This window comes from Nyctereutes procyonoides, unplaced genomic scaffold, assembly GCF_905146905.1.
Source record: "Nyctereutes procyonoides isolate TBG_1078 unplaced genomic scaffold, NYPRO_anot_genome, whole genome shotgun sequence".
NCBI lineage: Eukaryota > Metazoa > Chordata > Mammalia > Carnivora > Canidae > Nyctereutes > Nyctereutes procyonoides.
In genome coordinates, this window is record NW_026575030.1 from 33,204,992 (window position 1) to 33,232,342 (window position 27,351).

Sequence of the window (27,351 nt, forward strand, 5' to 3'; positions counted from 1 at the left end):
CCCCACAGGATGATGCGATGGCTTCTAGTTGGTTCATCTGCTCTACGAGATGTTGGTCTTCCTCTGGGCAAAACTGTGGGCTACTCATTTCTGCATCTATAGCACTTGGCAGAGTGTCAAGCATGTATTAGGCACTCTATAAATGTCTTTTTATTGGATCTGTGTTAGGACAATAGAAAATATTTGATTCCAACATGCTGCATGACCTTAGCTTGGGGCAAGTGGGAATTAATAACTTCTGATATAAGTTGATATGAAACCAGTACCCCAGCAGGAATTATGTCAGATAGTCACTCAAAGAGGAAAAATGGTGACTCTCAGATAATCCCTTTAGGGGAATAGCCAAAGACTGAGCATAACCAGACATGATCGGAGAGCCTGTCTGCAGAAAAGAAGAAAAATATGTCTGAAGACTGGGCTAAGCACACAGTGTAGTGTAACCATATAATGCTTAGGCCATTGTATCCGTTGATCAGTTTACTCAAATTTCATTGATTAATCTTACTTAAAAAATCATGTGAAATAAGATGGTTATGAGATATAAATTTGGCACGCCAAGAGTTACTTGAAGACATATGAAGTTCAATATAATTAACTGACACTGAGATTCATTTAGACATCTCAAAAGAATGTTTTACATGCCAAAGCTTCTTGTAGTGTGTCTTGTCTAAAAATGATCAAAATGTGTTGTGGCAATTTTAGAGAAGGGCTAATGCTATCATTAGAAGTCTAATGTTAAGCCCATGTTTGGACAGACTTTTGCTAATTAATTCCAGAAATTAAATAAGTACCTAGATTTTGTGTAACCTCCATCCAGGAATAGTTTAGATAAAAGATTTTTCTTTCTGCAAAACTGATCTAATGCCTTTTTCATATTAAAATTCTTTCCATGCATTGCACATGCACGCACACACACACACACACACACACACACACACACAACTTGTAAATTATTTTAGTTTTCCGCAATTACATGAAAACACTTGGTGCCCCCAAATGCCTGAAGCATGAAAATCTCCTCTGTTCAAAATGCTGCCTCTTTGCCTTTCAGACTAGTGGGCAGTAAAAAATTGGATTATTAGGAACAGTCTCTGCATTTTCTGGAAAGTCTCTACTGGATAAGCCCCTCCTTACCTTCACTTTCTGGCAGAGTTTGGGGCACAGATAGCATACTTCATACACCTACCCGTTAGAGCTCTGACTCGCTTGACCATGTACTAAGTGAGGACTACGGGTAGGTGTATGAATGACCAGATGGCTTTTTGAAAGTAGGAAAACGGGGCTTTATGTTGCTTCTGAAAGACTTTTTCACCCACTAGAAGACTGACAGGGCTGGAGAATCCAGTCCAATATTGGGAATTCAAGTCAGTTGAAGAAGTGATAGAGTGCCCACGAACTCTGTAGAAGAACCTGTGACTGTACTAACTGGTGCTTGGTCACTTGGTTATTAACATTAGAGAATATATGAGATCATCCTGTGCTTTGTTTTGTTTTTGCTTTTGTTTTTAACTCAATAGGAGTACACTGAGGTCTATTTTGGAGCTACATTTCACATTGATAATGTTTCTTGGAATCAGGGGCCATCTTGGTTCTCTGGCCTCTGAATCATAAGCTTTTTTTTTTTTTTTCCCTTATCCTGCCTTAACTGAATGTATTTGGAGGGCAACCCAGGGGTGACTTTTGGTGGTTGGTTGATTGTTTTGTGGCTTCTGAAAAGTGAGCCCAGCCAATATGATGGTGGACAGTGTCCACCTCACACTACTGTGTTACCCATTCCTTTCCCCAACAGGCTCCCCGAGAAGAAATCAATTAGATACTGGAAATAGAGTGAAAACTGAGAAGTGTGAAAGCTCAGTAACATACAACAGAAAGTCACCTGAGGAGCCTGCCAGGAAGTCAGTCTATTCTTACTGAATTTAAGGTGTTCCCCTCACCAACTTGAAAATTACCAGGTATCCCTGGATGATAATAATTAATACTGTCTTGCCCTCTCTCGTCTTTAAAAAGGGACAAAAATGGGCAGTGAAGTGATGCGGCCTGTGAACACTGCCTTAGACGTGAGACCGTTGATGCCTTGTTTCTCTCAGTGCTTTTCTTGGGGGCCGGAAGTTCCTTGTCACTACCTGTGAGTGAGCTTCTTCAGGGCCTTCGAGTCCCCTGGGCGTGGGTCCAAAGTGGTGAGTAAACCCGAGCCGCCACGATGGACACCCTCTCTTTCCTAGCGCTTCCAGGCATGCCTCATGCCTGGTGCAATTAGCAGTTTCCTTTGAACAGTCCTGCCCCAGGCGGCTTTCTGGTTGCCACAGTGAGCAAGCATTATCCTCTGTCCCTTTTCTGTGGGACAAGTAGAGCAGAGAGGAGTGAAATAACCCCAGAGGTGAAAAATAGAAATTACCCATGCTTGGCACAGAACCTCCTAATCCTGTCAGTCAGCCGGATGACCACTCATTTCCACAGAATGGAAGAGGGGAACCATAGTCTCTCTCAAGAAAACTGCCCTTTTAGAGTTCACGCCCTCAGGGAAGATCTCTGATGCGTTCCTCTTCCCTGTTACGCCTTCTCTTCCTTACAAATAGCCTTTCATGAAGCTGACAAGAAGGGACATGAGCACCAGCACCCAGTGAGCAACCACCTGGGTGAGTAACCGGGGCAGGGCAGCCGGGAGGGGGTGCGGGGAGGGGCAGGGGGACAGGAACCGGCTCAGGATCCAAAGCAAACTGCAGGCCCTTCCAGAGCCCGTGACCCCTGGTTTGTGAACTTAACAGGAGGTACAGCTCCGTCCCTCACTCTTCCGCCTTTCGCTTAAAATGTCACCATCTGTCACTCTGCCATGTTTCTGTAACCTTGTACCCGTCACGTCACCCTTCAGGGCTTTCGTTTATTTATAAAGGGAGGATAATCGTCATGACTGCCCGCTGCTGGAGCTCATGTTAGTGGCCTCAGGTGTGGCGGAGCTGCGCGCCAGGGCCAGGCCCGAAGCCCGACAGGACAACTCTGAGGCCGTGGCCTCCTTCTTATCCGGCTGAGTGGGCCCCTTCTCCAGAAAAGACCAATGCCCACCCTCTCCAATGTGACTTTCATTCTTGACACCTTTTTTTTCTTTTTTCAGCAGTTTTTTATTCCCCTCAGTTCATTTATCTAAGAGATAGGGGGAGCAGCTCGAGAGAGTTAAAAATCATTTGTGTATTTTCTTCTTAAATGAACTGTAAATTCCAAGTTTTCTAGTTTTTCACAGAAGACAGGATATTACTACTAGAGGAGACTATAAAAAAAAATCATACATTCCCATCCCCTTGCCTCCATTTTTTAAAAAAAGGTAATTGAGGCCAAGGGAGCTGAAGTGATTTGCTCAGTGTCGTAGAGCCAGTGTGTAGCAGTAGCACAATCAAAAGGCTGTGCCATTCTGTTACTAGACCGCCAGAGAGCAAACGGTCTTCAAAACACCATGCCCTCCACACCACACCTTGATATTTCTCCTTCTTTCTTTAGTCATTCCTGGCAATGACAAAGTCTTTCTCTCTCTTTTTTTTTGAATCACTTTCTTTACTAAATTTTCAGTCAATTGCTAATTTATTATCATCAATGAATATTGAGAACTGGAAATCTTCAGAGTCCTGTACGAATAATTTTTTTTCTTAATTTTTATTTATTTATGATAGTCACAGAGAGAGAGAGAGGCAGAGACACAGGCAGAGGGAGAAGCAGGCTCCATGCACCGGAAGCCCGATGTGGGAATCGATCCCGGGTCTCCAGGATCGCGCCCTGGGCCAAAGGCAGGCGCCAAACTGCTGCGCCACCCAGGGATCCCCGAATAATTTTTTTTTAAGAGAGAGAGTGTGCGTGAGCAGGGGTGGAGATAGAGGGAGAGGGAGAGAGAGAATCTTAAGCAGGCTCCACGTCCAGCATGGAGCCCAACACAAGGCTCTATCTCACGACCCTGAGATCATGACCTGAGCGGAAATCAGGAGTTGGAGCCCTAACCAACTGAGCCACCTGGGTGCCCCCAGAATACTGAACAGATAATTAAAAGTATGCGCGTGCACACACACACACACACACACACACACACACATACACACACAGACCCAAACAGGGGACTCTAAGGAGGCTGTGGTTTGGCTCACTCAGTAAATATAAAACCTTCAAGATTATTTAATCTTGTTTCGAAAACAGTGTCTAACATGTTTCTCGGAAAGAGTAAGTGACGAGAGCAGAACTGAGGATGACCCCGTCAATGAATGTTTGTGGTTATTCACCGTGAAGATGCAGAGAGTCACCACCAAGAAGTTTAAAAGTTGACATCAACCACAGAGCAAGATAATGGTGGAGTCAGGACCATGGTGCCTCTTTCGGGCTATGTTTTATGTTCTATTGGTTGGACTATAATTTACCAACATAACTATATTCTATAATAATACCTCTTATCAAGGGCTTTTCCATCTTGCAAAGAGAAACCAGCTGAGATGAATTTTGGTAGACAATAGTCGGATATTGGGAGGCCTAGCCATTGGGTTTAGCCTGTAGTCAGGATTCCTATCCAGAAAATAAAGCTAAATTTTGTGGAATACATATATTTGCATCTGAAGGTATGTCTTTTCAGGATCGGGGTATGGGTTTTCTTTGGGTCATAGAGAACCTACCATCTGTTCCTTTGTTGCAACATCTTTGCTTGGTCTCTGAGTTCTCTCTCTCTCTCTCTCTCTCTCTCTCTTGCAACCTACTCACTTACTAACCATAAGTTTTCAGCTGCGTCACATTGTGAAATTGAATGAGATTCCAATAAGGCAGGCCCCATGGTCAGCCATCCTTACACAGAAAGACACAGGAGCCCCAGCTAAACACACCATATAAGGCTTATCTTAAGATATGAATCCTTGAAAACATCAGCTCAGCAATGACAAAAAGGAATTTTGCCTAGTTAGAGCTCTCCACAGGAAGTATTTTTGATATTGTTTTGGCTTCAGGAAAAGAAAAACAACTAGAGTTTGTGGGGGTTACCTAAGTGCACAATGAAACTGCGAATTCAAACTCTTTGAATCCTGTCCTCCAAATACAGAGGTCTTATGTGAAAACAATCTCATTTTCATTTTGCTTTCTGGGAAACTCTCCAAGGCATGATGCGCTGCCAGCTTTTTGTGACCTTCAGTTTCCTAACTGCACCCAAGGGAAACTTGACCTTGGAGCTGTAGAGAGGCAGAGAACAGGTTGGTGTGGGGCAGGGCAGGAGTTTCATTCTCTCTGTTTGCTCATTGCCCAAAGTGGATGGGTTCTTCTGCACCGACACCCTTAGAGCCTCTGAGGGCATGAGGTGGGGACACAAGGCGCAATGAAAATACACATTAATCCCCAAGCAAGGACACATACAACAGGGCCATCACATGGGATGGAGACTCCAGTGGCCAGCCAGGAGCAGTTCCCAGCGAGGCATTAGGAATTAAGAAAACATTTGGTCTCCTCCAGATGCACAGTGGACACAGGGCTCTCTGGCTCCTTAGAGCATCTTAGGACTGAAATGAAATTCACAGAGCACAAGGATGCCTCCTGTAACGTTGGGTGGCTTCTAGAGGTACTGTGATAACACCCATGACAGATACCCCTCTGTAGGAGGACAGCCTTAGGTTCTCTACCATTGGGTGACTGCTTGACCACAAGGCACCATGTGGTCATAGGGTTAACCAAGAGGAACTGTGTCTCTCAAGAGACACCATGGGGACCTGTAACCCCTACCCATATATACTGTCCCCAGGCATGCAACCAGTGGTTTCTGACATTTTTTTCCCAGCAAGAATTCCTTTCATCTCTTAACTTTGCTTATGGGCACATGGGTGGAACGGCTTTTGCCTTTAAGGCAAATTTTATTAAGTATCAATTAGTATCTTCATTCTCACTATTCAGTGAAAATCTAATTAGAGTAACAGCATCACCACGCTGACCGGATAGAATCTCAACCAAAAGCAAAGCAATCAACATTTGAGTAGGTCTATGTAGCCCGAGAACAGGCGATGTAGTCAGTTGGCATTTTTAATTTTTGAAAATAACTTGTATTGTCCCATTCGCACCATTTGTGAACCTGAAGAATCCAGAGAACTGCTTGTGCTTTAGGAAAAAAAAAAAGAAGACAAAGAATTTGGAGTCCCATGAAACTATGGGACTTGTGAGCTGAGTGATATTGAGAAGGGCACTCAACTTTATTGAGTGTCAGGTTCCTGATCTGCAAAGATGTCATCTGAAAATGACACGCCACTTACAGGGCTGTGATGAACATGAAAGAAAACCAGATATGGGGAGTTTGGATGTATTTCCCTTTTTCAAATAGAGAGATTTACCTGTGGAAATAAACATTCCTGGTACAATAAATGGAAAAATTGTCTCTATGCTACATTAAAATCAAACAGATCAACAAAACAATGTTTGTGAACCAGGAGAAAAAGGAGAATTTTCTTTCATAAGATCAAAATAGTGACCGGAGGGTGAGTTATGTGTGTTTTCTTGTTACTTTCCTGGAGGAGACGAAGACTCCTGTGATATTGAGTTTTATGCCTGTATAGGATCAAGAACACCTGGGGGAGGGAGTCGTAAATATATACTCTGAAGGTCCATGCTAATAACTTGGAAAGGACTCTATGGAGTCCTCCAGTCCTCTTTTACACTTGGAATACAAATATTGTAGATACAGTTGGGTATTTTTCCCCAAAACAGAGTGCTAAAGAACACAGGCTTTGGCCAGACAGACCCCAATTTAAATTTCATCTTACTAGCTATCTGAGATGCATGGATTGAGCAAATTGCATAAGTTTGTTATAAGGCTTAAATTTTAAAAATGGAGATAAAAAGGGAGCAGTTCCTTTTCCGGTCATCAGAGGCACTAGATAAAGGTGAAATGTTATGAGTCCTTGTATCTCAGCTTCAACTTTTTCTCTTTATCCTAATAAACATTAGTTCATAAAAGTGATAGCATGGGAGTCCAGTTCATGCAGGGTCAGCTGTCTCAGAAGAGGGCGCTTGCTCGGTGGACTTGGCAATGCGATCCCTATTTGTAATGCCTTTGCTATCACACTCTTTGGAATGTATGAGGTGGGTCAGTATAAAGAAGAAACTCTTTGTTCAAAGATATTTATCCAACCCCATCTCACAGTGGCATTTCTTTATCTTGATCTTGTAAATGCTCAGGAATTGTGGCTGCTTTGGAATTTCTGCCAGACAGCTAATGGAATTTTTAGGATGCATCCTAACCGAAGTGAAATGGGAGTTTCATAGAAAAGGAGGACCTGACTCGTTTACTGCTTGACTGACACCAACCAACAAGCCCTTCGGACTCCGGGCTCACATGGATCTCTTTGGATTGCAGACACTGGGAGCCTTGACGTGATAGACTGTTGAAGGTTCCCACCTGCTTTAAGCTTCTTTCTGCCCAAATCCCTTGGATTTTAATGAGTGGATATAAGCTGAGGTGAAGTGAAATCGTAATTAATTTTTTTTTTAGTTCCCAGAGAGGGATTGGAATGGTATCATCTATTACCCCGGAAATAGTTCCAACATTGTACTTAAGTATTTCTGGGGTAGTGGAGATCTAGCCTGAAAATTCTCTGGGTTTACTTAAGAAATATCCAGGACTGGGAAGACTCCAGTGACTGTCACTACCAGGACTGGGAAAACTTGCCTTTGCTCCCTGCCTGTTCCTCCCCTAACTTCCCCTTGAAGAAGGTCCTGTCTAGCTGCTGCTGGTGTTTTGGTTAGAGAGGGACCCAGCTGGCCTTGGCCATGGCACATCCAAGGGCCAGTGGCGAACTGCTAACACCGTTCGTCAGCCTTGCTTTCCTCAGTGACCCCCCCCTTCCCCAACACCCACACACCCACAATTTCTGTTCCTGTGTGTGTTTAACTCCATGACATTTGGGAAAGGCCCTGGATTGGGTACGAGAAAGAATTTGATAGAATCCTGGCTCAGCCTCTGACTGAGTAAACGTGGGCAATTTAATTAACTTCTGGGTTCTTACTTCTAACCTGTAAAAGGAACAATACAGTCTACCTTGTCCAGTCAATCTCAAGAGTGCCGTCCCCCAACCTAGGGTCCAATATGCACGAAATGGGAAGAAAAGCTGGATAGACTCCCGAGGGCTGCTGGAGGTTTGGCCTAAGCCCTATGCTGTGCAGAGAGGATAGATAAGACCTGTCTGTCCCTAAGGCAGCCCAAGGTATTGTGGGTAAATCTGGCCACTGCCCTGGAATGCTCTGATACACTCCCCCCACCTCTTCAAAACCACCCCCCTTGCGTGCATTATCTAAGAACATTCTCTGGAAACCAGCCAGACGCACACTTAACATTAAACAGGGCTAATATCTTCACAGAAATGTATCAGTTTCCATAATTCTTCACCACATTCCTGGGAGTTAGCCACAGACTCACCCGAAATCGCACATGGGGTTTGCGTCTGGGCTACCCTCTGCCGTGGCCTCCACTCCTGCATCTAGTTAACTGCCTGAGCCACATACAAATTCCAGCCACAAACCACATCAAAGGGGATTCGCTTCCATCCCATAAATGATTGACAAAAATCGTGTCAAACATGACGCTGGTGGGAATATGGCTCAACCCTTTCTTTCTCTAAAGGGAGTTCAGAAAAAATAAGGCTTCTCTATCACCAGGGCTTCTAACGATGATAAGAGCTTGAAGCCATTGCACAGACCTGACAAGTGTACAGGATGACAATACGACAACCTTCCTGGAGGAGTTAGATTCAGACCTAACGAAGATGGGATCATGTTTACTAAAAAGAACATATTTCTGGAATGTGTAGACTTGAAGGGGGAAACATTCCATGTTTTTGGTGATTACTTAATAATCTTGTTCCCCCTGGAGCATCGCTTAATAACTTGTTCTGTTATCTATTTCTTCCCTGTAGACCTCCAGAAGTAGGGGAAGCTTCTTAGAAGCCAGAAGCTCTTAAGCCTGAGGTGACATCAGGTATTCAGTTTGTGCATGAGTCTTGTTCGTGTTTGTTGTTGAGCCAGGAAGGACCCTGTGGCATTTACAACTCCGGGCAGGAGAAAGATGTGTCTGGTCAGAAGACCACATGCGCTCTTGCCTAGCCCCAGAGAGCGCTACCTTCTACGTTGCCTTGTGTCTCTTCTACAGAGAAAGGCCTGGGTTTTAGTGGTCCTCTGTCAAGTTAGAAAACAACCTTTCATCAGTAAATGATTGACCCAGCTGCCCTGGGTGATAAGCTTAGGTAAATAAGCTTGATTCTGCTCCAGCAATTTCAAGACTTTTAACTCCTTAGGTTCCAAAGCCAAAAAATGCACATGGCTTCCTGGGAAATCCTATCATTTGAGCTTGACAACTTTCTGCGCAGACAGCATGTTCCTCAGAATTATAATGCAAACCGTCCTGCTATAGCTTGAAAGTAGAAAGAATTCATGCAAACAAAATTCTGGAACAAAGTCATGTTTGAAGAGCCCAGACTAATGGAAGAATTTCAAGAAATCACAAATATGATTTTTATAATGAAAGATAGAAAGCTTTCTAAACCTTTGAAATACGTAGAAGAACAACGACAATTTTCAAAGAGGAGAGAGGAGGGAAGAAAAAGACGGCCCCCTTTGCAGACTATGTTGGTGGACAAATGATCGAATTCTCTCGACACGCACCTACAACTCTGCAACCCATCTCCTTCAGTAGACCATCGTCGGAGACACTCTGGCTACAAGGCTGGGCAAAATGCTTGTTTTGTCATCTTGAGAGAAAGGCCCATGACCAGACCCATCGCCTACCTTGATTGCTGCTTGGGAATCTGGATTCTTCTCTCAAATTCCTTCCTGTCTCAGCAGTGGTGGCCCATGACCATTCCAATCCTTGCTGAAGAGTCTGGGACGGTGGTAAGAAGCATCAACACAGGTTTTCGCTTTTTCTCAAGCACAAAACCAAGGTATTGCCCTCTATTTGCTCTCCTGCTCTCCCTGGCCCCTGCAGACAGTGGTCACTGGCTGTGGCCTGCTTGCAGCCAGGTATGTTGACAGATGTGAAGGAGGGAGCCTGCGCTGGTCTCAGCTGCCTGGTCTGGCCAATCATTACAGACCAGTCCAGGCTCTCAGTCCTGCTCAAGCCCGATAGCAGCACGGCAGGGGCAGAAAGCAGATCTGTTAGCGATTGACTATCCAGAAAAGCCATTATCTTGCAACCAGATCTGTGAGGTAGACAAGTATACAGGGGAGGAAAATCCCTTTTATTTCACTTCTTTTCCTTGTAGCAACCTCAAAAGGGAATTTGGAGGTCACTTTAGCAAATCTCTCATTTAACAGAATTTCTTCTGTGGAATTCCTGTCTGGTGAGAATCATCTGGAAATTCCTTGAACAAATATGGCTGCCATTTGTTGAATGTGTGCTGTATACTGAACGGTTATGTATATGAGCATAAATCCTCATGGTAACCTTGAAATTTTATTCCTATTTTATAGATGAGGGAACAGAAGCTCAAACGGGTAATAGTCATGCAACAAGTAGGTGCTTAAATCGGGATTTGAACTCACTGTTATAAAACGGTGCCAATGTCAATGCACTTTCCATAGTACTCTGTGGTAGGCTGAAGAGCCGCCAGAGATGTCCATGTCCGAATCTTTAGAACCTGTGAATGTGTCACCTTACACGGTAAAAAGGACTTTGTAGGTGGGATCAAGTTAAGAATTTTGAGATGGGGGATCCCTGGGTGGCGCAGCGGTTTCGCGCCTGCCTTTGGCCCAGGGCGCGATCTTGAGGATCCGGGATCGAATCCCACGTCGGGCTCCCGGTGCATGGAGCCTGCTTCTCCCTCTGCCTGTGTCTCTGCCTCTCTCTCTCTCTGTGTGTGACTATCATAAACTAAAAAAAAAAAAAAAGAAGAAAAAAAAGAAAAAAAAAAGAATTTTGAGATGGAAGATTGTCCTCGGTTATCCAGGTGGGCCCCGTATATCACAGGGTCCTTATAAGGTCCTAGAATCAAAGGAGACATGGTGATAGAAGGGGAGTCAGAGAGAGGTTAAAGATGCTAAGCTCCTGACTTTGAAAAAGCAAGAAATGCTCTGGCCGAGGAGCATGGCTTCGAGAAGCTGAAAAGGCAAAGAAATGAATTCTCCTCTAGAACCTCCAGAAGGAACGCTGCCCTGCTGGCCCATTTCAGACCTCTGACTCTAGACTTGAAAGGTAATAAATTTGTGCTGTTGTAAGCCACAAAGCTTGTGGTGATTCCTTATATCAGTGATAGAAAACCAATACACACTCTCTCAGAAATACTCTGCCTGCTGGTGAGCTCACTACCTGATAGGAATGCTTTTTATTGGGCCAAGCTCTACCTTCTTGCGATGCCAACTCATGGGTCCTGGTTCTTCCCTGCATATCAGGCACTCAGGGAGGCAGTTGCAGATGTTGGGGTAGGACACTGGGAGGAGACTCAGAGACCAGGCTCTAGTCCCAGCTCTGCGTTAGGCCAGTGTTTTCTGTCTGGTTTTCCGTTTTCTCTCCTGTGCCATTAGCACCTGGACAAATGCTCTCTGGTCCTCTCACCTCTAAATGCATAAGATTCTAATACCTCAGTCATGTAACAATCTGAAAATATTTGAAGATATCCCCATCACCTTTTTCTCAGTCCTTTCTAAACTCAGCATCTCTAGTTTCTCATGTGACACGACTTCCAGACCCTTCTCCCTCCTAGCTGTCTTTCTCTGGAAAGGCTCCAACTTGTCCACATCCCTCGAAATGTGACGTTCAGACCTGTGCAGGGCACCCAGTCACTGTCCGTGTCTGCCAGTGTGCCTGGTTTCTCCCATCTCCTACCGCCCTCTCATGCTGGAGCCCATGTGACTATCCCTCAGGGTCCCTTGGACTTGCTTAGTCCATTCCTTTTTATCTTCCTGTATCCAACTTTATTTTTTGAAAGAGAGCATCCAAAATCAACAAATTCATATGAGTCTTAGTTTAGTTCATTTTTTTTAAATAGGAAAGACCCAGGCTTTCTGGTACGAGCCCGTCAGCCATCTTCGCTTGCTCAACAACCTCTCAATGATAGTCCATTCTCACAGGTACTTGACAGACAGTGGTGTGTAAATTTCTTAGAATCATAGATTCCTTTGAGAATCTGAGGAGAGCTACGGATTCTCTACCAGCAGGAAGTGCACATACATCCAAAATTTTGTGTGTGCTGTCAGGGCATTTTGGTCTCGCTGAAGCAGTCCGCTGACCCCTCTGACGTGTGGCAGTTAGTCCTAAACCTGCAAGGTTGTTGGGAGGCAGCTTTTGCAAAAGGCAATCTAATGCCTTCTTCCAGGTCCACGCAGACTTCATGGAGGCCTAGAAACCAGACTCAGGCCCTGATTGAGCAGACACCATTAAGGATCAAGATAGGAAAGTCTCCAGGCCACAAAGCAGAGAAGTTCTCAGGTTAAACAAAGACTAGCTTTCAGTGGCCCCCTTTTGCAATGAGAGCTCTGCTTCTCCGGGCCTTTCTCCACAGGATAAATCCCAATCTTTAGACACTAAGGCTCCTTAGATTAAAGCCATCTGCTTGCCCAAGGCTTTTCTCAGTTGCAGGATGCTACTGGACGGAGGCTGACACTTCTGTGTCCCCCTTCCAGTGCTTTCCTAAAACACTGCCCAGCTGTGCAAACAGCCGGTCTGACTAGCACTTTTGTTTAACTGGCACTTGCCCAGGCCATCCTGGGTGAGGTCTGAGGCACATGGGCTTCGGCCACTGTCCCTCCCTTGCACCCTTCCACCCTCTCTGAGAATGAAAGGTTTCAAGTCTTAACAATAATAACACTCCTTCAGTTGCAGTGAGCAGATCTGCAGAGGGATAAACAAAGCAACATACTGCTGATCACGAAGAATTCTTGATCTGGGGGAAGAAAAAAAAAACACAACAAAAATCCGGGGCATCCAGGCATCCTAACCTCAGGGATGCACAGAAGCCAGGTTTGCTCCCAGCATTCCCTGGAACCCAGCGAGGCCGGCAGTGGGACCCAGCGGCCCAGGCCTCCTCCCCACCGGGACCGCATGCAGAGGCTGGTCTGGGCAGGGACTTCTGCAGGGGACATGGGCAGTCTCCTTGTGACAAAAGAGGGGATTGTCCATCTCAAAAAGCAGTTTGTTTATGTATGTATTTATTTAGTTAAGGATGTTCGAAAAGAGCAGAGCCAAACCGAATTCCTGACAAAAGTGTGGGGTACGGTCAACTGCAGATTTCTTCAGTCCAGAAAGGATCATGAACAAAGGTCATTCCTATTAACTTCAGTCTAAAAAATTATTTTGAAAGAGTTTTTTTTATTTAAAGATTTTTATTTGAAAGAGAGAGACACACAGAGAGAGAGAGACAGAGAGAGAGCACAAACAGGGAGGAGGGGCAGAGGGAGAGGGAGAAGCAGACTCCCCGCTGAGCAGGGGGCCCAGGACCCTGAGCCAAAGGCACTTAACCAACTGAGCCATCCAGGTGCCCCTGAAAGGAAATTTTATATCACTGTTGAAAACCCATTATCACTTGCCATAAAGAGACAGTACCCAGAGAACACATACAACCAAGCAAAATGACATTAGATGACATTAGATGTTGCCTTTTTAAATTTTTTTGCTAGGTACATAAGGGTTACAGGGGTTTCATCACTAAGCTGAGATTTCCTCTCTACTAATCAGAATGATTAAGTGGCTAATGACATGAACGCTATTCAAGGACGTGACCACCTTCCACGTCACACCATCCAGCATACACCAGTGGCACGAACCCCATGGTGATCAGTGCGTAGCTGGTGCAGTGATCGAGTACGTTCCCTTTCACTATCTGAATGTAACTGCTTCCCTTCTTATGAATTTGTTTCTGCTAACTCATTTACCAGTAAACTCAAGAGTTAGCGGTTAGCCATGTCGAAGGGTTTGTGCTGCTGGGTCCTCGGAGGAGGTGGGTGCAAAGTCTCCACCCTCAGGACTAGGAACTACTCTTGGGAAGGTACTGAGTGCCAGGCTCTGTGCTAAAATGCTTTCTGTATAGTTTCCTATGTGAACTCCTCAATAATTTATCAGAAGAGGCATTTAGTCCTATGTCCTGTATATTTAGAGATGTTAGTTTGCCTAAAGTCACACAGCCAGGACGTGCTAGAGTGGGGATAGAAACACAGGGCTGTGCATCTCTGAAATGCCGGTTGCCATAGCTTCTGTGCTCAGTAGAATGTTCTTAACCCAGTTATAATATGAAATATTAATTTGTACATAATGTACCGGCTCCATTCTCACAGAGCAATGTTTCAACCCAAGTGTATGTTCAGAAATTGAGGCCGGCCGGTACAGTCTGCAACTACACCATGCAGGTTTTACCCACTTTGCCTACATTTAAACCCAGCCTTATCTTCATTGTGTAATTTTTTTTTTTTTTTATGAAAACCAAATGAGGGGACGCCTGGGTGGCTCAGTGGTTGAGCGTCTGCCTTCAGCTCAGGGCATGATGCTGGGGCCCCGGGATTGAGTCCCACATCGGGCTCCCTGCAAGGGGGGCCTGTTTCTCTGTCTCTCTCTCTCATGAATAAATAAATAAAATCCTAAAAACAAAACAAAACAAAACAAATGGGAATGACTGAATGTGGTGTTTATGAAAGCCAACCAGAAGACAGGATGGTGGATTTACTAAAGGCTAACTAAAAATACAGGTGAAAAATCTATGACCTTGTTCTTCAGTTGCTACTTAACTTGAACAGAATGTGATTATCCCTAATTAGCTGTGGTAACATTCAACTATATGAAATGAATGGAATTAATTTCATCTCTGCTAAATTCATACACAGGACTTTCACCTCAACCCATTCTTTTTGCAAGGCATAGGGCAAAAAGCGAAATTCACTGAAATTAAGTAGGCTCAGGTATCCTACCAAAAAGAATTAGGAAAGAACAAGGAAAAGAGTGGAATCTTCGTTGCCAACAGAGCCTGGACGCCCACTCTTATTTACTCTGTGTGTGCACAAACATGTAATCTCTGCATTGTTCTATCTCCGGGCATGTGGTAGTCACTCAGAGTAACGCGGGCTGGGGACGGTGGTCGGGTGAGTATGGGGGCCCCCAGGACCTGGCCCTACAACAAACAGCTGAAGTGCTGGGGGTAAAGCTTGGAAAAGCAAAGGTGACGAGGCTGTGCACACATTTCCTGCTCATCCTGGGGACCACGGACATGTGCAGCCAATTCCGATATGCCTTCATCCACTATCATATGATAAGATACCTTATTGATGCTGGGTCTATAGCCTTGAAACAATATTAGAAGTGGGCCAAGAATAAAACGCTTATAGAAACAAGGAAAAGTGCCCACTGACATTTTATATTTATTATTAGGGTTAAGCCTATTTAGGTAGTTCAACTAAAATACAAGAAAAGACATACTGTCATCATATCTATTAGATTTTTTTTTCACAGTTAAAATGAGGTAATCTGGCTTTACAATGTTTTCAGTTGAATTAAGCAGTTTGATCCAGTTTACAAGGAGAAATATTTTTGAACAATTATTTCCTAGGAGGGAAAAAGCCAAGTGAAATGTGTGTGAATAAGATAATTAAGCCACAAAATACATTTCAGAGTACCAAGCAGCATGTATGTAAAATTTTAACTCTAACCTTAAAATTGGTACAATTTATTATTATTATTTTTACTTCACTTAGCAAACAGCATGCACTGTAGTATAAAACAAGCATAGAGGACAAACGTAGTATCTAAGCGTATTTATCAGATTCACCTATCATCTGAATTGACCAAGACATGTTCTGACTATAACAATCTCTGTATTTTCTAAGTGCTTTTCAGCAAGGTTAAGTATTACAGTTGGCATATATACAGTACAAACAATGCATACACAATCTGCATGTGATACTTAATTTGGGGGTATAAATTAGTAAGTATAACAGCAGCAAGGTACCACTGCGTCCAGAATATGTCCTAAGATTTATCATATTGATACTATAGATTCATGACTCAAGTGTTATTAGTGCTATAGACTAATAACAAAGGTCAAACTGCAAATATACAAAGCGACCGAAGGCCTGTTTGACTTCAAAGTGCTGTGCTTCTTGTTGGGCTCCAAGCTGGTGAGCAAGCTCTTGCCATTTTGAATGAAGTACTGGCTTCAGGTTCTGGGTTCCAATCAGATTCTGTGTGTGTGTGTGTGTGGGGGGTGTCAGAATTATACACTGGGGAACGAGGAGGAGCAATCACTTGTGATAAGAGTGCATTTAGGCATCATTGAGTGTGTGTGCCTTTCTGTGTAAGTTTTGCCAACATTCTGTTATGAATAGTGATCAGCAGATGATAAAGGACAGACAGGAGATGAGAGGAGGAAGTGGTCTTCTGTGGAGGTCAGAAGGAATGAGATGGAAATGCCCCTAGACTATTGATGAGGTTATCTCAATAGACTGTAGGATTGAGTTCCCCGGGAAGAGAAAAAAAAAAAAAACTGTATCCAAACTATGTGGTTTAGAAAGGAGGCTGAAAACTACTAAGAGTAAGGTGTTTTTTTTTTTTTTTTTTTTTTTTTTTTTTTTTTTTTTTGGAGGAAAGACTACGATGCTATATCCACTGCAAGATCAAAAGGGTTATCTTAGAATCTTTTTATAGTGTTTAAGACTGTGCTATTTCAACAACATCAATAGTATTTTGTACCATATTCTTGTAGGTTAAGGGCCAACACAGTGAGATAGTAGCTTTAGTGTCACCATGTCTAGTAGGAAGCTGGGGAGGCCAGAAGGTAAGGAGATAGTACGTCTCCTGGGGTAGGAAAGAGCTGTTTGTTTTCATTTGGAATTAATTTCCAGCTAAATCACTTACCACCTAATCAATTCACTGCTGTGTATCCCTAGGTAATACCTGCGAGTGACAGAGTTATGATGGCAAATACTAGGAAGCAGTCTGAGGCAGAGGGCCAAGGAGTACTGAAAAGTTAGTAGAGTTTAGAGGGACAACCATGTTCTTTGCCATACAAAAAAAGCTTCCTGTCAGTACGGACATCTGATGTTACCAATTTTTGTTCATTGCCTTTTGGCATAATAAGACCTCAGCATGCACTTGGGAAAGCCCACCTCTCAGGAGCTCAAGTGTGCAGCAGCAGATTTCATGCAGCTCCACTCATCTCATTATATGGATTACTAAAGGCGCCGGCGTTGCACTAGTTCTGTGATCCTACACCACACTTTTGAGAAATGAACCCAAATAGCATTTCTTTTCCCATGCCACACAAGGAAGAATTATCACAACTGGGCACCCCCCCCCCTGAGTATAAGGCATTTAATTTAATCATTAGGGGCCTGATATTTTGGGGAGCTAGTCAACCAAGGTTTGCAGAACAGCACTAAAGTGGCAGACGGCATCTTTATTCCGAATTAAGGAACCAAGGCAGACTTGCTCAGCCGGGAGAACTCTCATGGCAGTGCCCCACTTGTTAGCCTGTTCCATTTCCCAGGACTTAGAGTAAAAAATTGCAGTCAGCCAATAAAGAACATCACAGAAACTTCAACTGGGGTATGGACTCCTTCAGTAAGATGGCCTGAACTTGTGTAGTAGTCCTAGGTCTTCCATGAAAAGAAACCGTTTCGTTTCAGTTGTAACTTCTGCTTCTCTTCCTTTAGAAAGCACTAAGCTTTCTTGCCAGGCTGTAATAATGTCTCTTTGGGGAGCCCTTTCGTATGGCAGGATTTAGAAAAAAACAGAAACGAAATCCTGACCCACCACAAAACTGCATTTTATTCCAGAATGCTCCACCACGTTGTCTTCTTGAACAGGATCAAACTTTGTGATGTGAATGTGAGGTCATGAAAGAAGAACTAGGATTCTTAAGATTGAGCATGACCTGGGCTCAGATCTTGTGCTTTTCTTTGAGTCTATATAAAAATCCTGGGTTTGTACTGTGGCTTAACTATTCCCAAGAATTCAGGGGTTGTGGACTCGGTGCTAAGGAAAAATAACTTAATTATTGGAGAATCTCCTACAGCATACATGTATTTTTTTGGCATGACCCTCTTAGGTCTGCCATTAACTTAAAATTCAATCCTCAATAACTTATCATTCCCTTCCATCAATTCTATCTTGACTTTTCTCCCCAACCCTAAGACTCTCTTCTGTGCCCGTGAAACCACAGTGGTACCTCTAATAGGCTCCAAGTCCAAGCCTTTTAAACACTGCTCTAATCTAACTGAAGCCTGTGATTGTCCTCTTTGCCACAAAGCCATGGAAATGTGGCAAATGGTCCAGAGAGTTCATGAAAAACTCAGCTTACATTTCAGAATAACTGTGGCCCCAAATCCTCCGAAACTAAAGCCTTCTTTGGCTCAGTCAAGTAGCTTTTTAGTTGATCTTGAAGTGAATTCTGAGGAAGCACGATAACCTTGTTGGATCTTATGAGAATAAATGATGTGGTTGGGTCAACCATTATTATTGTTGGCGGTTGCAGAATGAGTCACAGACCTACTCCCTCTGTCCTATCACGGAGTCGCCTGCTTGGCCTTAGGTCCAAGAATGCACAAATCCTTTGTGATAGGTCAAACAACTTTTCCTTGGAGCAGAGAATCTACCAATTCAAGGGTGTTTATCGAGAGTGAACTGCAAATGCTTCTCCTCTGGTCTCCCAGAAATCCTGTGCAGAATTTCAGAATGCAACCAGAGCACTATGACAACTCAGAGCACTATGAGGGAGTGAGCACCTGCACTTGCCACACGCAGCAGGACTCCACACACATGACCTTGGGATCATTTTCTGTGCTTCTGTGTCACGCTCGATGACTTCGTCTTACCAGGCAAACACTGAGGTGCATTTACATGTTACAACCCAAGAGAAGTGCAGTTATATCTTTTAAAACTAAAGGAAAAAAAATCAAGTAAACATTTCACTGAACAGTCAGCAGCCCTTGGGTGTCACTGGCATCCTGTGGAGATACATGCCGACACACCTGGCCTCATAGCACCAAGCACCTGGGCAAAGCTGAGGCTCAAATAAAACAGAGCAGAGTAATTCTCCTCTTGCCTCCTGATCTCTTTGCCAAGTAACAAAGGGTTAAAAGGGGCAATGATCTAGTCCCTAGCAATTGACCAAGAGAGTTAAAAATAAGACCAAATGAAACAGTAAGGACACAAAGAAATCCCTGAGGGTAGGCCAGGGATTTCAGAGCTTGCCACTGGGGTTTAATAGCAGAATTGAAGAACAATTGAGAAAGCGAGGGCATTTCCTTCCTTACTCCTTCCCAGAGAAGGCCCTCAGAAATTGACAAGACAATCCCAGAAACCTTTGGGAGAAGGGGTTCAAATGCAGGAGCAGGAAACGTGAAACCAGATTTTCCCAGAGGCATTTGCGTTGTCTTCCCCCCCAGCTGCGGATGCTACAGGTCAGGGCTGAACTGACTTGACCTCCAGTGGAGTCTGGAAGACCAAGGCTGGGGCATGCGCCTGGAGCTCACCCCGGGTGCCCCCCTCTGCAGGCGACTTGGAAGACCCAGCCATGAGAATGGCGGAGTAGAAATGGCAAGCCGCAGGGGGCTGGCCCAACGATCCTTGTGCACACACACATCCATCAAGGATTCCATGGTTATCTTTCTTCCTGAAGAATCCAGATGCGGACATCTCCTTAGGGATCCTCGGAAAGTTCTGAGGAGCACCCCTGCATATATACTCCCATGCCCAGTTTTTTTTCCGGCTCCCTCCTTTGTGACCTCCTGCTGGAGAGTCTTCCTCAAGAGTTCTTCATGACCCGTAGCATCCTCTGCTGCGGTGCATGGCCCCGTAGGGGGTGCTCAGGTCTGGACCACACCCACACGGGCTCCCTGTCCCACCACGACTGGGGAGCTGGGAACAACTGCGGCCGGGTCAGAGGTCACTCACAGTCCTGAAAGGCATGGGCAGCATCAGGCCTAGGTGAACAAAGTTCAGGAAGCTCCTTTGTGAGTGCTCTCGAGGTAAGAAGCACTGAAGATACTTAATCTATAAATAAATAAATGCATAAATAGAGTAATAAATAAATAAATAAATAAAAACACAAGAGGGCTCTTTGTAGATAAGTACCTCTTATCAATTAAAAAAAAAGAATCCCCTCTTGAGTTTCAGAGCCCTCCTGCAGTGGTGATTAGCAGGCTCAAAACAACCTGCAGAAAGTAGAACAATCAAGACACAAGCTGGAAATTTTCCAACACTGGGTATCTCTCCCTTGATGACACACGAGTCATCCTGAATGTCCCGAGGTAGTCTTGTTTTACAAGGAGTTACAGAAAAGCTCCAAACTCACTTGGGGCTTCCTCCTTAAATCCATTGCACTTCCCCACACATACTGTGTCTGCCTCCCCGGTGCCATAGACCAGATGCCTTCCGTCAGCGTTACATGTCACAGCACAGACCAGAGTCCTAGGCAGATAGCAACGAAATGCCATTCCAAGACCTGGCTTGAAGATCCCATTCCAAAGAGGACTTTGCCAGAATGAGGCAGGAGTTTACCTGGCAGCCATTTTGGGAAAAGTTATAGGGTTAAACCAAAGAAACGTGGCATGCAACAAACATGCGTGTCTATCTCCTGCTGGGCCCCACACTGAAAGGATCTCCCACCACTGCTCCTTTCACTTTTCAGAAGGGGCCAATAGAAATAGAAAGCAATCAGTGTTTTAAGACTGGGACACACATTTCTGATACCAAAGGCGATATACACTGTTTATCTAAAGAATGAAGGTGACCAGTTCCCAAGCACAAGCTATGCGAGGACAGCTTGCGGCTGGAATAGCCTGGTGATAAATAAGTCTTACTCTCTAAGGGAAGAAGTGGTGACATTCAACATGCCAGAGAGAACTGGTGCTTGGCCCTTTTCTCCCTCAAAGCCCTAGGCTGATGTTAGAGCCACCCCACAGGGCCTTCCACACCTGCAATGAGCCACTCTTTTGACTAAAATGCCTTTTTGGGTTCAGTCTCCTCACCGGCTCAAACACAATATTTGTCCTGGAAGACAGCAGGAAACTGGGCCAAGTAGGAGACACTCAATGGAACCTGGAGACCCCAATTCCCTATTACATTCAACATCATGAGCCACTGGAAGAGCCTGACTTTGATCACATGAAACATGCTTCTTCCCTTGGACTTAAAAGTTTTTTAAAAGTCTCCTTTGGGAAAAATGCAATTAAAAGCTCTGTATGTTATCCAAATAGCCCTATGAAGAGGGTAAAATGCCCTCCTCCTCCTACTTTACCATCACTGCCCAGGGCCATCCTAATAGGAAACCCTTCAGAACTCTGGCCGAGATCAACAAAGTCAACATTAAATCAAAAATCAAATCAGCATTTAGCCAAAGCTCTATCCTCCTGTAGGAGGTCATTCAATTCAATGACAGTCGTGGCAAAGTCCACCAGGTCCACAAAGTCAGAAGTGATGATGTTGACTCCCATGGCTCCGGGCTTCTGAGTTTTTACCCAGTCCAGGATGGCAGGAAGATTCCTACACAGAAGGGAGAGCAGAGAGTAGAGTTTAAAAGAACTCTTCCAGAAATGGAAGAAAGACATTTCCATTAATGTGACAAAAGTAGGTCAATGAGAGCACAAGCCCCCAGTGTTCATCTGCTTAAGCGATGTGTCTCTTTCAGGGATGAAGTGATGTCTACTCCATTAGAGAACTGTACTCCCAGGGTGTCTGCGCTGGAAGAGATGATTTGTCTCAAGCACCAAAGAGATAACCATGTCAGTAGGACCTTGAAAGACTAAGGTCAAGAGCCTAATTATTGGTAGGTTCTTTAATTTTTTTTAAATCATAAACATTTTCAAACACACTGTAACCCTGAAAGAAATTTACAGTAAGTGCATCCACCACCTAGCTTCTACGGCGAATATTTTACAGTACTTGCTTGCCACATACCTGCCCATCAACCCGTCACTCTATCCTTCCATCAAAACATCTTATATTTTTGACAAATTTCAACTGCAAACACCTGTACACATGCCCCAAATACCTCAGTACGCATATCATTAACAAAGACTCAATACTGTTTAAATTTTTCTTTTGACATAAACTTGCATCCGGTAAAATGGGGAAATCTTAAGTGTTTCTAGTTGACTTGTGACAAGTGTATCCATGTGACGCAAACCCATGTCAAGGTACAGAACGTTACCAGCACCCCAGAAGGTTGCTGTGTGCACCTTCCTCATCAATCTCTGCCTGCATCCCCCCCGGGGGCAACAATTATCCTAATTTTTTTTCTACCATTGATTAAATTTGCCTGTTCTAGAACTTCATGTAAATTCATGCAATATGTATTCCTTTGTGTGAGTTTCTTTCACTCAGCAATACGGTTTCGGAATCCACCCATGTCGTTGCATACATCAGTAGCGTCTTCTTCGTTTTAATCACTGCACTAGTCCACCGCGTGAATATGCTGCAGTTTGTTTATCCACTTCTCTTACTCAGGAATAAATGAGATGTTACTAAGTTTTGGATATTATGGATAAAACTGTTATAGGCATTCTTAGCAAAGTCTTTTTGTGGAGATTTATTTTCATTTCTTTTGGAAAAATACCAAGGACTAAAATTGCTTTATTATACCATAAATTTACATTTAGTCATATAAGAAACTTCCAGATCTTTTCCCAAAGGGCTTGTTCCATTATATATTCCCAACAAAGTACGAGAGTCCTGGTTACTCAAGAGCCTTCCCAAAATTTGGCACGATTCACCTTTTTATTTTTAGCCATTCCAGCAGGTATGCAAAGATATGACTATTGACCATTTGTTGTCCCCTTTGGGAAGTACCTGCTTAATTATTTTACTCATTCTTTTTTTTTTTCTTTTTAATTGTTGAGTTTTAGAAGTTATTTATATATTCTAGATACTAGTCTTTTCTCACGTGTGCTTTTTGATGTTTTATCCTTGCCTACAACTTGTCTACTCATTTTCTTAAAGGCATAATTTTGGAGAGCTCAATTCCTTAATTTTGATGGAGTCTAACTTACCAATTTTTTTCTTTTATAATTTCTGTCACTTATCTAGGAAACCCTGTTTGGTCCCAGGTCACAAAAATATTTTCCTGTTTTCTTCTATAAGCTTTAGCTTTCCTGTTAGGCCCAAGATTCATCTCAAGCTAATTTTTATATATGGTATGAAATAGGGGTCAGGGTTCACTTCTCCCATAGGGATACCCAGTTATTCCAGAAGTATATGTGGCTTCTTAATGCTTACTCAGTGGCCTCACAAACAGTCTGTTGGTCACATCTTATAATTCGAGAATTTTCTATTTGATAGCCAGAATGTTTTGCCCGAGGCAGCTCACAATTTGGAGATGTTAACAAATGACAGCAATTTAATGTGATGCCTTCTGTATTAGCAGGAAATGTAAATACCATGGAGGGTAGAGAGGAAGGCATAGTGAAGTATCCTGCATAGTTTGGCATCATGGTAAAAACAGCTCACTACATACTTGATAAGCTGAGGAGACTTTAAGGAAGATACAACCCATGGCTTACATTTTGGTTAACGGATGGGAGAATTTTTAGGAAGGATTTGCTCTAGGCCAAATTTAAGAATACTTTTACCTTAACGGGCCCCCTTCTCTTCCTCTGGTGACGTTGTCCTTAATTTTCTTTCTTTCTTTTAAGATTTTATTTATTTATTCATGAGAGACATACACAGAGAGAGAGGCAGAGGGAGAAGCAGGCTCCACGCAAGGAGCCCGATGCGGGACTCGATCCCGCGTCTCCAGGGTCAGGCCCTGGGCTGAAGGCGGCGCTAAACCGCTGAGCTACCTGGGCTGTCCGGTGGTGGTTTTTTAAATCCTACTTAGCTTACTAACATAAAAATGCATATTGAGGGGCACCTGGGTGGCTCAGTGGTTGAGCATCTGCCTTTGGCTCAGGCCGTGATCCTGGGGTCCTGGGATGGAGTCCTGCATGGGGCTCCCCACAGGGATCCTGCTTCTCCTCTGCCTGTGTCTCTGCCTCTCTCTGTGTCTCTTATGAATAAATAAATAAAATATTTTTTAAATGCAAATTGATTTATGAGATGTATTTTAGCCCATGGTCAGTGGGTCCACTGAGTGAGGGAAGTGACCTGGGACTGATCATCATTGTCATGGAAGAGGAAAAGAGAGAGGAAGGTGAAATGCTAGCAAGGCCCAGACAGGGTCATCTAGGAGAAGACTGAGAGGTCAGGATGTATGCTCAAGGGAGGGCAGCTTGGAAGGAGAAGATGACAGTCAAGGAGGGCAGCCTGGGTGGCTCAGCAGTTTAGCGCCACCTTCAGCCCAGAGCCTGATCCTGGAGACCCGGGATCGAGTCCCGCATCGGGCTCCCTGTGTGGAGCCTGCTTCTCCCTCTGCTTGTGTCTCTGCCTCTCTCTCTCTCTCTCTCTCTGTCTGTCTCTCATGAATAAATAAATAAAAAACCTTTTAAAAAAATAAATTAAAAACCACCATCACAGGAGTAAGTCCATTTTTAACTGGGTCTCCTGAAGACTTAATAACCTTAATTTGACCTTATTCAGTTTCTTCATTACTCAGTCTCTCCCCCTGTAAAATGAGGATACTACTATTACTTATCTTGTATGGATTTGGGGGGGATTAAATAAGGTAATATATGAGAGGTGCTTAAAACTTTGCCTGGGGTGGCACCTGGGTGGCTCAGCGGGTTAAGCGTCTGCCTTCCGCTCAGGTTATGATCTCAGGGTCCTGAGATCGAGCCCCGCATCCGGCTCCTGTTCAGTGGGGAGTCTGCTTCTCGTTCTCCGTCTGCCCCATTCCCCACCTCATGCATGCTCTCTCTCTCACTTTTATGCTCCCTCTCTCAAGTAAATAAATAAAATCTTAAAAAAAAAAAAAAGAGGAAGAATTTTGCCTGGGACATAGTAAGCACTATGAGTGTTTGGCACCAGAGAAGGAATCACACATGGTAGAGTGTAGGCTAGAGATAATCTGAAGGCTAGCAACGGAACACCACAACCAGCATCTTCCCTTGGCGAAAGAGACCTGGAATACACAGTGGCCCACAGGAAGGCCACTGTAGTCCTGAACCTGATCCATTCAGGACTTCTTTTTATTTTTTAAAGATTTATTTATTTATTCTAGAGAGAGAGATACACACACAACACACACACAGAGACAGAGGCTGAGGGGCAGAGAGAATCCCAAGCTGACTCCAAGCTGAGCGCAGAACCCAACTTAGGCTCCATCCCGCTACCCTGCGATCACCCCGAGTGGTGAAACCAAGAGTCAGATGCTCAACTGCCTTTGCCACGTAGGTGTCCCATGACTTCTTTTTAAAGTCCACTCGTCAGGGGTGCCTGGCCGGCTCTGTCAGTAGAGCATGCAACTCTTGATCTCAGGGTGGCAAGTTCAAGCCCCACATTGGGTGTAGAGCTGACTTAAAAAAACCAAAAAACCAACAACAAATCGGCTGGTTAGTGTTTAGGTATGAAATGCTGGCGCCATCTTCTGGTCATCATGGGGAAATGAGAATTCAAGGCTGGTGGCGACTCCAGGTGACTCCAGCCAGAGCCAAACCACAGGGGATCCCTGGAGCCTGAGAGGAGAAATGTGGGAAAGGCATCCACCTGCGGTCTCCGGTGACAAAGAGCTCTATGTCAGCTTCGGGTTGCATGTATCAACCTTCCTCAAGGCAGGGATCAAATAACTCGGATTATGTACAAAGACAGGAAAATGTAGAACTGTGAGGAGAAGCCGCTTTATTTTCTTAAGTCTTGGCCTTTACCAAGGAGAGATGGGGGCAGAGAGCTGAGCCAGGTACTGCCGACAGGCCCGTGAAGCACCAGGTCCCATGAGCAGAGCCATGGATTCGAAACCTGCCTTTGCCTTTGAAGCCCACTGACAGAAGAAGGCTGACCTCTGTGTTTCTGGGTTTTACAGAGAGAGATGGCCTGCCTCTTTAGTGCCAGTCACTGTGGTAGGTGTGGTCATACCAAGACACTATAGTCTTGTGCATATTATTAACCCTCTGAGCGGCGATAAAGAGACAGCTCAGAGACCTCAGGAAATTCGTCCAAGGCCACCCTGTAGTTAAGAGACTATGCTAGTGTGCTAAGGCTGCCACAGAAAAATGCCAGACTGAGAGGTTTCAACAAAAATGTATTTTCTCACAGTTCTGAGGTGGGGAGTCCGAGATCAAGAGGTTGGCAGGTCTGGGTTCTTCTGACGTTTCTCTCCTTGGCTTGCAGGAGGCCGCCTTCCTGCTGTGTCCTCACATCTTATCTCTGAGCACACACATCCCTGGAGGCTCTTTGTTTGTCCAAATGTCCTCCTTTTATGAGGACACCTGTCAGACTGGATTAGGGCCCACCCTAGTGGCCTCATTTTAACTTAATCACCTCTTTGAAGACCCTGTCTCCAACTATGGTCACATTCTGATATGGGGGCCCGGGGCTTCTACATACACATTTCCAGGGAACTGAATTCAGCCCATAACAGGCACCAGGTCAGGCTGTAGTCTCAGGCTTGACGTCAGTCTGTGTCCCCTTCTATGGCTCCATGGCTGTTCTGTCCTTGAGCTTAGGCAAATCTTGCCCTCGTTTAATTTCAGCGGGAGGGCAAGGTTTCTAAGAATCTAGGGGTATTGATCCTAGAAATTCAGGCTCGGATTTTTCACGGCTTCCTAAATTTTAGGGTGATAAACCAAAGCTAACCAGATCTCAGGTCCAAAGTTTCATCTAAGAGTTAGGTTACCTTCCTACTGAAAAAAAATAAAAAATAAAAAATAAAAGAATCACCTCTACATTTGTGGGAAAATACCCCCACCTGATCTTTCTCCTCTTGGTTAAGCTGATAACCAGTGCTCAGGAACCAGCCTCACAGCCCCGGGTGCCCTCGTTAGGACAGACCTCTTGGACTTAGAAGTGCTGATCTCCGATGCTTGTGCAACTGCCCGGAGGCAACGGCGGCCGCACGTTGTCGTGCTGGTTTTTGCGTACAAGCTCTTGACTCAGTTTCTCCCTTCAGTGGACGAGGGGGCCTAGGAATGCGTGCTGCCTCCCTGGAATATTCTGGAGACTAGTAGCCCCAGGTGTCTTTCCAGTCTTGGGACATCCGCTTGCCACCAGCGGGCAACCACTCTGGCATGCTAGGATCCCTTCGCTTTGGGCACATGCCACCATCATATCACTAACTGGAAGAGCTTTGTGCTTCATCGGTAGCCAGAGAAAGTTCTAGGGATTTACAGGTGTGAGCAGCATTGTGATTTTGTGGGCTCACAGCTCCAACCAGGAAGATCTGACCAGATTCACGTACAGGCCCATGGAGCAGAAAGGAGCAGAGCAATGAAACATGCTATATTCAAGTCCGTGGTGAATGTGGGAAGGGCAGCAGCCCAACGGGCAGAGGCCGGAGTCACGGCACGTTATTGCCTCTAACC

General features: G+C 44.5%; 2 protein-coding genes across 4 annotated transcripts in view; both read right to left on the reverse strand.

The window, feature by feature from the left end:
* PHLDB2 (pleckstrin homology like domain family B member 2) overlaps positions 1–9,972 on the reverse strand; it is a 217,746-nt gene extending 207,774 nt beyond the window's left edge. The window contains 1 exon segment of the mRNA XM_055316051.1: positions 9,772–9,972. The gene's annotated coding sequence lies outside the window, so the exon portion shown is untranslated.
* Positions 1–27,351, reverse strand: part of PLCXD2 (phosphatidylinositol specific phospholipase C X domain containing 2) — an 86,369-nt gene that overhangs the window by 22,269 nt on the left and 36,749 nt on the right. The window contains exon 4 of one of the 3 annotated variants that reach the window (XM_055316052.1): positions 15,305–21,445. The exons of 1 other annotated variant lie outside the window; for it this stretch is intronic. In XM_055316052.1, coding sequence (XP_055172027.1) covers positions 21,286–21,445 — 160 coding nt within the window. In that variant the 3' untranslated portion in view covers positions 15,305–21,285. Of the gene's footprint in view, positions 1–15,304; positions 21,446–24,831; positions 25,347–27,351 lie in introns of those variants that run through there. One more of the 3 variants, XM_055316053.1, reaches the window with a different exon arrangement.